The following is a 12562-nucleotide window of genomic DNA, read 5'->3' as shown; positions in this document are numbered from 1 at the left end:
TCCCTCAGCGGTCTGGGCACTTCAGTGAAGGCACCTGCAGAGTCACCTGTTTTAACCCATTTACACTGATCATGCACCTGGAATTCCAAGTGTGCAGAAAGAGCCAATGAAAAGACAGCAATTTTCAGCAAGTAACTTTGGAAATTTTGACATTTATATACGGAAAGGGAAATAACTACAAATAATACGTCATTGACGTTAGTCTTGTGAAAACTGTTTTACAGTAAACTAAATATCCCATCGCTTTACTGCATTTAGTTTGGCTTTTCTATCAGATTGAAAAACCATAAGCTATGAAAGAACGGGCGGGGGTGCTGTGGCGTAGCAGGTAAAGCCACTGCCTGCAGTGCTGGCACCCCATATGTGCCCTGGTTTGAATCCCAGCTGCTCCACTTCTGATCCAGCTCTCTGCTATGACCCGGGAAAGAAGTAGAAGATGGCTCAAGTCCTTGGGTTCCTGCACACAGGTGGGAGACCCAGAAGAAACTCTGGGCTCCTGGCTTCAGATCAGCCCAGCTCCAGCTGTTGTGGCCATTTGGGGAGTGAATCAGCGGATGGAAGACCTCTCTCTCTCTCTCTCTCTCTCTCTCTCTCTTTCTGCCTCTGCCTCTCTGTAACTTTGCCTTTCAAATAAATAAATAAATCTTAAAAAAAGAAAGAAAGAATGGCCATTCTGAGTTCAGGACTCTGATTTCTTAGCTGTTAGAAAGGGGTCAGTTAAGATTATAATATTCTGGGTGGTTACTCTAATTACTGAGATTCGATTTCACTGGAGGAGCTGATCAAAGACATACTGACCTCTTCAGATTCATTAATCTAATAGCATTTGGGAAAAAAAAATTAAGCAGCCCAAACACTTTGAATTAAAAAGTAAAACACTAGGAAGTCAATGATACCTTTCTCCAAAGCATGTCTCAAGGGCATTTTTCTGATTTACGTGGAAAGGTCCTTAAAACTCATCTCCTCATTCCTCTATCACATTTTTATAATTAGAGACGGTTATGGGTTGTGATTCAGTAGCTGATGAAAATAAACTTTTAACAGTGATATTAATAACTTGCACATTTTATTAGAAGAGAAAGATAAAATTGTCACAGTAATTAAGTGCAACATTCAAAGCTGTCACTTATATGCATTCTCACTTTTTTTGAAAAGAGAAAAACGTCTTTGTCTAATGGGTTACAGCGTTCTCTCCCACATCCCACCTCCACTCCCAGGGGCACCACGTGCCATCACCATCAGTTCTCCCTGGAGTGGCCCCCAGCACCTCCTAGGAGGACCACAGGTGAGTGCCACAGAATCCCTCTGCACACGTAAATACCCCATAGAAATTTCCCTCCGGGCAAAATACACCTCTCCCGATGTGGTTCTTTATCAACTCAACCTTCTGAAAAAGTTAGCAAGATGGTATTCGATTAATAATATAGTAAGTTTTAAATCCTTACCAAAGTAAAACCAATATATTTCAATTATTACTGACCACATAAACATATTTATTAAATGAGAACTCAGTTTTTTTGTGCTCTGACTTACAATTTAGTTCTCAAATAATAAACAAATTTATCTCCAAATATCAAAATTTTCAAACTGTATTTGAAATTATTTTCCAGAAAATCCCCAAAGCAATTTGCATAATTTGATTGTGGGAAGGCATACAAAGGCATATGTGCTCATACACACACACACACACACACACACACCCCTGAGAGACCAAGGTAAGTTTTGACAATATTCAATAATGTTTCGGAGCCGGCGCTGTGGCGTGGTTGGGTAAAGCCGTCACCTGCAGTGCAGGCATCCCATATGGGCACCGGTTCTAGTCCCAGATGCCCTCTTCTAATCCAGCTCTCTGCTATGGCTTGGGAAAGCAGAAGATGGCCCAAGTGCTTGGGCCCCTGCACCCGTGTGGGAGACCTGGAAGAAGCTCCTGGCTCCTGGCTTCAGATCTGCTCAGTTCTGGCCGTTGCAGCTGTTTTGGGAGTGAACCAACAGATGGAAAACCTTTCTCTCTGTCTCTCCCTCTCACTGTCTGTAACTCTACCACTTAAATAAATAAAATAATAATAATAAAAAGTTTCTAAAGTTAAAATAAAATTGGCTTTTGCTAAAGAGTAAATATCATGGAGTGTTCCTTAACTCACTATTGTCACTTCATGTGGTAAAACAAATACATAAAGTCAATACCTAAACCTGTTTGAGTTATTCTACTACTTTAATAATCACCACAGAAAGCTGGTTTTGACACTCAGTTTTTAAATTATAAAGAAAATAAATGAATGACTGACTGTCTGTTAAAGATTAGATTTCCATAATGTGGTTTCCTTATGCTGGATTCTTCGTATTCATTTCATAACTGACTTAGTATTCTTTACTCATCTTACAAATGAATGATGTGTGCCTCAACACCTAGGCAATGATAATGATCGTTTGGGGACTGGAAGTGCGTAAGTGAAAGTCCCCTCAAGTGTGCTGTCTTTGTGTAAATGGTAAGGAAGATGCGTTACTCCACAAACTCTAGAAAGTTCATTCTGCTTGTTAGCTCCTTGACAGTCTATATGAACAGAAGATACAGTACTATCCCATTAACCTGGGCTCACCCCAGTGATCCCTGACCCCCTGCAGCCTTGTGAGCCATCCCCAGCCAGGCTGCAAGGTGGTCTGTGTGGCCCACAGAATACAGCAGAGAGGAAGACAGATCTTTTCTAAGGTCAGGTGACTTCCATCTGGGGCTCCTGCTCTCTCTCTTAAATCACTTTCTCCAGGGGAAGCTAGTTCCGTGTCAGGGGACAGCCTGCAGCCTGTGGACAGGCCCACCTGGTCAGCAGCTGAGCTCTCCAGCCTACTCCCAGGGAAGATGTGAGGGCTCCAACAGTCGCCGGAGTGAGTCTGGAAGCAGAGGACCCTTGAGCAAGCCCACGGATGGCTGACAGCCGAACAGCAGCCTCCCAGGGGAACCTGAGCTACAACCACTCAGGTAGGTCACTCCCAGACACCTGGCCCACCAAACACCGAAGGGTTTTTGTTTGTTTAAGTTGCCAAATTTAGGGACAATTTGTTATATAGTGGTAAATAGTTAATACACAGAGAACGCCCCTGGTATGACTGCCTATGTCTACTAGGGCTTTAAAGCCTGGAAGAAGAGGCCGGGCATTTCCCCACTCACTCTTAGTCTTGTAAGGGCTATGAGTATTTAAAAGAAAATAAGTAACAACAGCAATGCTTTCATTAGACAATTGCGCACATGTTCACAGACAAATGATATCAGCAGTGTCACTTAATCCTGGAAGCCCTTTCATGCTTGTTATCTGGATACAGAATGCCCAATTTGAAACCCTGCCAGGGTTTCAGATTAAAAATAATGCCACGAACAAGCTAGTGCCACAACTGACTCGGGAAAGTCAGACGTCCTGGCCACCGAAGGGTATTCCTGTGGCGCTCCCCCCTCTACTTCTGCAGATACAAGAAGACAGCGTCGCTTAAAGGAGGCTGCCAAGTGACTGCGTGGAATTGAAAGGCTATCCAAGTACTTTGGCATTTACGTTCTCTCTTATTTAAGTCTGTTTTTTCGCATTCAAAGCATGTTAATACATCTGCTGGCCATAAGGGCTTCAAATAGCAATGCTTCCCTGAAGTCTTTAACCTGGGACTCAGGTGCACGGCTGCAGAACTCTTGAACAGGGGTGTAGGGAAAGGCGGGGTGCAAAGGAAGTCATGCTGATCTCCTCTCCCTGTGAGGACCTCCACGGACAGGACAATCAGCAAATGAGGTGGGGAGCAGGGCGTTATTCTCATTGGCAGACATCAGCGAGAGTACTTTCATGTGCCTTAAATCCTGAGTGTGCAACGATTTAGCACAATTTCAAACAGAATCCTAATACTGCTTGTGCATTATCTATGCTATTGGTATTAGTATTTCCTTTCCAACATAACATCTCATTCATGAATTACCTGACTTTCCAGAACCAAAGTACAAGGGAAATGTGTATGTGTGTGTGTGCATGAGATAGCGATAGCGATAGAGATAGAGAGAGAAAAAGAATAAAGAAAAAGCAGAAAGAACAACTACATTTTGAAAACATTCTCTTCATGAAGGCCTTAGATAAGAATGTGCCGTGTCCCAGCCTGTGTAGACAGCTTCCTCTGTACTGATGGAACACACTTCACTCCAGTATACAGCAAGCACAGGTAAAGCCCACCATGTAACAGGCTGTGCTGGCATCATCCCGAAGTAGACAGAATACACGCAGAGTCTTCCAGAATGCATCCAGACCTCTAACTACGGTGGCCTCTGTCTCCCTCTGAGCACTTCGCTACTTTCTGAGCTCTCGGCCAGATTATTCAGTCATCCAGTTCGTGTGTTCAAGAAAGTGGAGGCAGAAAGAACTCAGTGCTCCAGGAGCTTGACCCCCCTGCAGATTCATACTGAGGCCGAGCAGCACCAGGTGAAGGATCCTAGGAACAGGCTTTGGCCAGAAAGCCCCAAAGGCAGCAGTCCTCCTCCATGCCGGGCAGTGAAGCCTCGGGCTCCAGGCTGGCTTTGTGTAGCTCCAAGGAGCCAATCACGCAGGGGGTTAGAGGCTGCAGCTGACTCAGAAAAGCTGTCAGGGGCTGGAGCTGTGCACAGAAGGTTAAGCCTCTGCCTACAGGGCTGGCATCCCATATGGGTGCCAGTTCAAGTTCTGGCTGTTTCACTTCCCATCCAGCTCCCTGCTAATGCACCTGGGAAAGCAGTGGAAGATGGCCCACGTGCTTAGTCCCCTGAACTCACGTGGGAGACCTGGCGGAAGCTCCTGGCTCCTGGTTTCAGCCTGGCACAGCCCTGGCCGTTGCAGCCATTGGGCAGTGACCCAGTGGATGGAAGATCTCTCTTTGTCTCTGTCTCTGTCTCTCCCTCCTTCTCTCTCTGTATTTATGACTTTAAAATAAATACATAAGATATTTGGGGAAAAAAAAAGAAGAAAAGCTGTCAGTATTGGCCACAGAATCTCACAGAAGAGCCCACAGTTCCCTTCCTGAAGAGGGAAGAAGCCACCACAGCTCGGGCAGCAGCCACATTGTTGCCTGGAGTGGGAAAGCTGCGGCAAGTGTCTGCCCTTTTACCTCTTACATTTTAATTGATTTTATTTTCGTCACCTTTTTATTTAACTGAATTTTTCTCGGCCAGAGTCAGGGGAGGATTAAAGAAACCTCCACCCCATTTTCTCTGTTTGAACAAAAGATTGGACAGAAGAAAGGGCTTTATGATAATTTCCTTGGCAGAGTGTTCACAGATTTGATTTGATCTCAACTTCAGGAGAAGAATGAGTGTCATTATCCAAGTTTAGCACCATGAATGTCCGTATTTGCTAAGAACACAGACAATCTTCTGTGCGGGTCTGTATGTGTGCTCAACAGATTCTCACTTGATTGTAATTCTTCCCTCTGTACAAGCTTTGATATTAAAAAGGACACAACAATATGTTATGTGCTGGCTAACAGAGTTGAAGGCATTTCTTCAGATTTGACAGTCTCTTTCTCTACTCACAGTCTATTTTACTAACCCAACCAATCGCTCTACACCCCCACTGGTCAGATCCTAGGAACACACCCAAGTTTTCCATCACTTCCAGGAACCACGTCCTCGTCCACAGTCACCCCTGGCTTGCTGCAGTTCCGTCGCTTCCCTGGCGCCAGCCTCCATCCTCCCTGCTAACTGTCTGGGGAATGAGGCTGCTTTCTGCTGATGCGAGGACCACACTAAAGAGGCAATTAAAACAACTACTCACATCGTGTGCAAATATTCTCTCCCTCACTCTCTGATACTCCTCTTCTCTCTCTTCAATTGATTTACTTCGTCTGTCATCTCTAAATGGATGCATTCTGTTTTGCTAAACAGAAAAAAGAAATCAGGAGGGTTATCCAAGTGGAGTCGTCAGAAATCTGCAGGTAAGCAACTCTCAGCTGAGAATAATCGATGTTCACTTCCACAAAAAAAATGGAGCCTGAAAAGTCTCCCTCCCTTTGGTCCCTAAAGAGGCTGCATTATGGACTCTGTCCCGTGTGTGTGTGTGTGTGTGTGTGTGTGTGTGTTTGCACGCGCGTGACATGTGATGACCGGAAGTTCCTGCTGTTCCTGCTTGCTTTCTCCCTGGATGCAAATCCCCCAGGTGCCTCCTGAAACAGCACCCTGAATGTGCCTCACGTGTTTAGCCAGTGATGCAGTGCTCTCCAGGGATGGTGTCTCTCTCTGGCTGATCTACGTGGTTCTAAGTCCTCAGAAGAGACACAAGGCTTAGTAGTCATGGAGGAAGGAGCTAGTTCACGGTGACCGAGGGCAGAAAAAGCTCTGAAAACTCGGGCACTGGAGAAAGAGCAAGGGAACAAAGGAAGTGATGGACAGAAAGGAAGATCCGCACATCTTTTTGCTTTCTCCTAATTTGGTGAATTTTAGCTTCTTAGGAAACAGTACCTCAGGCTGATAAAGTAAATTTAGCACCCCTGTGTCTGGAAAAGGGTCAATACCAAGAGAATGAGGAACAAGTCAAAGAAGCCAGCATGAGGACTGCCCCTCGCCCTGCACCCCATGGTGTCTCAGCCTCCCAACCGCCTTCCTCCTGTTGAGCCTCAGAACTGGTCTGCACCAGCCACATTCATCCGTCTGTTCCACAGACTCCCACGAAGCACACGACGCAGGCACACAACGCAGAGCCAACATGAGCCACGGTGCAGCTCCGGAGAGTGGCAGTGGTAGAAGGAGGAAATGAGATATAAATGATGAACAGGTTTTTTTTTTTTTTTTTGAAGTGCGTCAGTGATGCACGTTCTGGCTTACAGTGACTCACTGGGAGTAATTACCATGATAACTTGAGTGAGATGCAAGTTGTCTTACCTTGAAGAATTCTAAAGCAAAGCCATTTTCAAGAAAAGCTATTTCGATTGTCAGAGGCACAAAGTATAATTGTAATGGCATTTATTTGATTTTTTTTACTGTTCTGATCGTCATTTAAAATTGCTTTTCTTTTGCCATTGACTTAGTTTTCTTCCTAATCGCGCTGGATCCCACACCCTCCATCTAGAGCAGAGATTCAATCAAGTCTCTTTACCTTCGTCCAGGTACCATGAACAAGGCTATTCTAGAACAACATAGTGTTTTTGTCACAAGCAGAATACAGAAGGATAAATTCTGGTACAGTTCATGCAGAACAAGCAGACAATTTACATGGACCATAGAACACTGGAAGGAGAACGAGTTGGAGACTAGAACATGAACTGCATTCTTTTCGGCGAAGCCTTATTTTAGGATATTTGCAAAATCCACCTGTCCTCACCATAACAAGGTTTGTTCTTTACAGCTACACCGGTTGCTCATCGGTCCGTATTGACAATCCAGCTCAATTTGTGCACAACTGAAGGACAAAGCTGTAGGGAGTGGAACGACTGCCGTAGTTACACAAACATCTACAAATGCGACTGACAAAGCTTTTCCCCACAGCTCGGAGCCTGTGGCATCCTGACCCTCCCCCCCGAGACATGCAGCAGGGACTGCGCCAAGCACCACCCATGCAGCCCAACACAGAGCCATCGCTAAAGCAACCACGACATCTTTTATGCTACCCATTGAATGCCAAAGGGGGAGGCGGAGGGAGGCAAGGGGGCTGGGGAGAGGACAGCGTATCAGAGGCAGGGCAGGGCCAAGAGGGTCAGAGGGAGCGACAGAGGCGACAAGGACATCAGTCAGCCCACCTTCAGATACAACAATGTCAGCCACTCTCAAACTTGGGAACCAACCTGATTGTCTTCTTTATCAATACTAGAGTTATCTCGCTTCAAGATAAACCGCTTCTGGGATTCTTCACCTTTTTCATCTTTTAAATGTTCACAAAACCTTTGCTCTGGTCTGCCAGCAAAGTAAAACATATCAATAAAAAAGTTTTCTCCCTGTTTAAAGTTATTTCTTAGTGTTGCTTTTCCCCCACAGTGGCATTTAATTTTTTTTAAATTCTATACATGGCTTTGATATTAGAGTTGCTGGCAGTTTACAAGTAGGTAATGATATGTCGCATCACAGGTGTGTTGTTAGAATACCTTTGTTTTGAATTCCGAATCCTGTTTGCTGCCTTTTGATCATCACAGCTTTAAGGAAAAGAAAATTTTAAAGAATCTGCACATACATAGTCTCTACATGATTTCTTGAGTAATTTTGACCTCCATGACTTTGGAATTGAAGCACATTTCTGCCCAATTTCTCGACCAAATACATCTGTTTGGAACCCAGGAGTCTACCACATTCATTCGCCTGTATTTGAAGTCCAGTGAGCACCTCCCATTGAATGCTCCCTCTTACAGTCTTCTGAATCCTTATTAAGAAGGAAAGACATTTTAAACATCTATATCTTTCTCTAATAAAAAATGCTGACACCTTGACCATGTCTTGTAAATCAGTTCAGTAACTGGAAAACTGGAGATGTTTAGTTTAAACAACTTAATGACTGATTAGCATAGGGGAAGTACTCCAAGCAGTTACACACTATTGATTAGTCAATTGATTTTTTTTTAGGTCCTCTTAATTACTTGGCATTATTAAGGCAAAGGAGTCCACTTTGCTGTTAATTTCCCACCATTTTCACTGAATACACTGAACTCAATGAATGGCTTGAGCTTGGGTTCATCTACAGGAGAAGTGCTAAGCTGTTTGTCTCTGGTTTAGAAACAGTTATAATTTATGAGTCCCCTTACAGTGTTTCTGTCACATCTGATGTATTACTTCCGAAGCCCAGAGGGTGTTCTGTCCCTACTGGGTTCATTACGCCTTGAGTAACTGGGAAGCCACTTTGCATTGTCTATTGTTTAAGGTGGAGGACCAGTAATTAAGAGAATGTCACCACTTGCTGATGGCTCCAAAATAAGAAAACAGTACTTTTAAAACAAAGGGGTAGCTTAAGTATATAATTCAAATCTTGATGGAAAGCACTCTTTCCTTAAATACATGTACATAATTTATAATAATATTGGTGAGCAGACAATAGCAGAAAACTGGAATAATACTAGTTAAACTTTCTAGAATTTTGTATAATTTTGGGAAAGTGATATCATTATCTTATTCACTCCTACAAGTTTCATGTAGGAGAAGCATTTCTACTTATATATTTTTTGCATCTTTTAAAGACAAGACAGATATCAATCCCTTAAGGGCTATTTTTTTTATTTTTATTTTTTGATTCTGAGTTATGGATTTGTCCAGTAAGTCACAGGTGTCATAGAGTCTGTTAACTTCCTTACGGAGACTTGGCTCAGCCCTTCTCTGATTCTACAGGGCATGGTGGACCCTCGGACCAAAGGTAGGGGTCAAAAACCTCCATCACTGTCACCGGAGGAAAGGCCATGGAAGCCGTGGGGTTCTTGTCTTCATGCAAGAAAGAATTCAGGCCTGAGAAAGAGTGGAGTGATAAGGCTTTACTGGGGACAGGGCATCCATCAGGACGAAAGGGACAGAGACAGAACGTAAGGGACAGAGAGAGCACCTAGTTGCTTGGACCAGGGAGAGCCAGGTTACATGGTTGAGTGGAGAGAATACACCTGGGCAGGCCAGGTGGGTGGCTCAGCGGAGAGGCAGAGAGCTGAGTGCCCAGTCTGGTTGGACTCCCTAGGTTTTTAAGGGAGTCTGTTTACCCACCTCCCCCTCTCCTCCAGGACAAAGGATGGGGAGTCCTAGTGGAAGGGTTTGTTGGGTGAAAGTTAGCAAATTCCTCCCCAGATTTGCTGGCACCAGGCCAGAGTAGGGGGGCTTCCCTTAGGGCATATGACAAGGTTTTATTGCCCCATGTTATCAGGTAACCCATTTGGTCCTGAGGAGAGAGAATTCTCCTGAGAGCTTTCCTTGGGGGAAGGGCTGGGACTCCCTGGGAGGTTATCAGGGTCTGGGCAGGACTTGGAAGTCCAAGATGCTGGGCTTCTGGGGCTTCCGCAGTGGGTGCTGGTCTTCAGGCCCTTCTCACACACACAGGCTCGATTTCTGACTTCCTACCTAACAACATCCCCTACAGATAAATGTAAACGTTTTCCACTAAACTAACAATGTAATAAAATATGAGCTAAACGATCTGGAGGTGAAAACACAACAGCTGAAAACCACACCATTAAATAAATAAATGCACTTTCTAGTGAGTGGGTTGTTTGGAGACAGGAAACCTACTTCGGTGTAGTGTAGTCACAGTACACTCAATCACTTATAGTGCAAAGTCTTACGAGAGTGTCCTTGTGAACGGCAGCAATTCAGCACACATACATAAGCGATTATAACACTTTTTCTCTATCAAGAATAGTTAGGATGCTGACTTCAATACAGATGTTGATTGCATCAATGTCAATTAAGTTTCCTCTAACATCCCTAGGCTCTGCAGTCTACTAAGCTCTAGCAAACGAAATGGTTTGTTTACTGCAAAGTATGCTGATAGTTTTTATGTGTATTTCTAGTAGTCAAGAACTGTTCATTTAGAAATAGAATGGCCTGAGAATGTGGACTTTTTTAGATTAATTCTTGTTAAGATGAAAAGCACTGTAATACTAACCAAAATCAGAGTGTAAGTTTCGTGTGGGTAGGGATCTTGTTTATAAAATACTTGATCCTTGGTGCCTAGACCCATGCCAGGCACTTGCAAGGCACTCTATGACTGAGCACATTTATCATTAATGGAATGAAAACAGCCTAGCTGTTCACAAGTCGTAATTCAGGGACAGATCAAAAAGTCACTAAGTAAGATATGAGGTCACAAATTCTCTGTATAAGACAGAATAAGAGAGAGCTTTGTTATTAAGAGCAAACATTCAAATTTAGAACATTATGAAGACCATCTTTAAAAATGAGACTTATATTTTGGTTCACATCGATCAAAATTAATCATGTAGTTAAAAGCTTTCTAAAATCTGAAGATGTCTTGGGAACATCAGGAATTAGAAATCTTAGTTCTCTTAGTTTGGGAATTTTTCAGTTTAAAGTGTTTCTGTAGCTATGAGAAGGCTTTTTAAACATTATTTTTGAAATCCATTTCTATTTCAAAATAGTGCTCTTTGTTTTTCATAGTAAGAAGTATTTAGGAATAATATATCTCCCACAAAACCAAAAACTGATCAAAAGGTCTGTTCTAATCAATACTGCAAATACTGAGCAAGAATATCCTTTATTGGGATACAAATTGCACAAGGCACTTTCCCAATAAGTGCTTTTCAAATATCTTTAGATTTTCTCAAATATTATAATTCACCACAGTTCAAATTATTGATTCTCTCTTGTTTTTCCAGAAACATATTGAATGACTATAAAATAATCATTTGAAATTTATTTAAAAAGAATTAAGTAAAGCTACTAAGTTTTTTTCCTGTTTGATTTCATAGACAACTATTTATGACTCTAGAGTGAAAGAGCAATTTCAGTTTATGCAAACCAAGGTATCCAAATGCAGCAGCAGGAGTGACTGAACTACAAGCTCCTGGTAATGCACCCTTACATTGCAGCTGTTAAAAATCCCTTTTACAACTAACTTAACAGCACAGCAATGTTATTTCTAAGTCATAAGAGGAATGGAACTAAAATCATGTATCATGGACTTTTAAAATGGTACTGGGTTAGATTTAATGCACTCATATGGGAATACAACTCCAAAAAAAAAATTCTCAACATTCCCCAAGGTCAAGGTGAGCAGACTACCCTGTCTCCTGGCCGTGCGTCACAGATGTCTGACTCTGTTTCATGGTGGATTCTCTAGATGAACATCAAAAAGCACAGAAAATAAACGTAATGCCTATCCTGGATGGAAAATAGTTTCCTGTTCTCAAGGGGAAGATGTTTTTCTACAACTCAGGGCACATACCTACTGTGAAACTCAGCATTCACCTGTCACAAACAGCAGTGGCATTTGCAGTTTCTTGTCATCTCCGATCAAACCTTTGAACAGTTAGAACTAACGCCTCATTGTTCCTGAATTAGACATAACTCACAAATTCGGAAGCAGTGGGGCTGGTGAAGACAATAAAATTCAGTCTTCAGACAATCAGTTGTGATTTTAGTTAAATTTTTGCTCCCCTTGAAGCTTGAAATAGATGAGCACTCATTGCTATTATTTTTTAATTTTTTTATTCTGTCATATTTTCAAAAGTTTACTCTCACTGCCAGATTCTTGCCACCAAATGCATCACTTTTCTTCCAGGTAGTTAAACTTAATTCCTCCCTCCCCCCCACGTGGATGAAGAATTTAAATCGATTAAATATGGAGGGGCACAAAAGGAACTCTTTGAATTTATCCTAAGTAACTGAGAGACATTTGCCAAAAGCATTTTCAAGCACAACTGTTCTTTTTTTCCCACTGTTTATTTATTTATTTTCATCTACTTGAATTGGGGGGTGGGGGACCGGAAATAAAGAGAGAGGGAGATATTCCACAGCCAGATCTTCCAATCCAATGCCCACCACAGCTGAGTCTAGGTCAGGCAGAAGCCACAAGCCCAGAACTCCGTCTGAGTCTCCCACATGGGTGACAGCGGGCCAGCATCTGAACCACCTGTGGCTGCCTCCCGGAATGCACCAGCA

General features: G+C 43.0%; 1 protein-coding gene across 49 annotated transcripts in view; it reads right to left on the bottom strand.

The window, feature by feature from the left end:
* Window positions 1-12562, bottom strand: part of ARPP21 (cAMP regulated phosphoprotein 21) — a 163663-nt gene that overhangs the window by 82247 nt on the left and 68854 nt on the right. For 27 of the 49 annotated variants that reach the window (XR_011388247.1, XR_011388244.1, XR_011388249.1 and 24 more), the window contains exons 10-11: window positions 7768-7876; window positions 5766-5867 (exon numbers count right to left, since the gene is read on the bottom strand). Coding sequence is in view for 35 of the 49 variants with exons in the window: in XM_070072941.1 (XP_069929042.1) it covers window positions 5766-5867; window positions 7768-7876 (211 nt within the window). In the remaining 14 variants the exon portion in view is untranslated. The remainder of the gene's footprint in view (window positions 1-5765; window positions 5868-7767; window positions 7877-12562) is intronic. The other 22 variants (XR_011388254.1, XR_011388251.1, XR_011388256.1 and 19 more) reach the window with 1 other exon arrangement.

The sequence above is a fragment of the Oryctolagus cuniculus genome, chromosome 4 (genome assembly GCF_964237555.1).
Source record: "Oryctolagus cuniculus chromosome 4, mOryCun1.1, whole genome shotgun sequence".
NCBI lineage: Eukaryota > Metazoa > Chordata > Mammalia > Lagomorpha > Leporidae > Oryctolagus > Oryctolagus cuniculus.
Note: the sequence above shows the minus strand (reverse complement) of the source record. Positions and strands in the feature narration are given on the sequence as shown.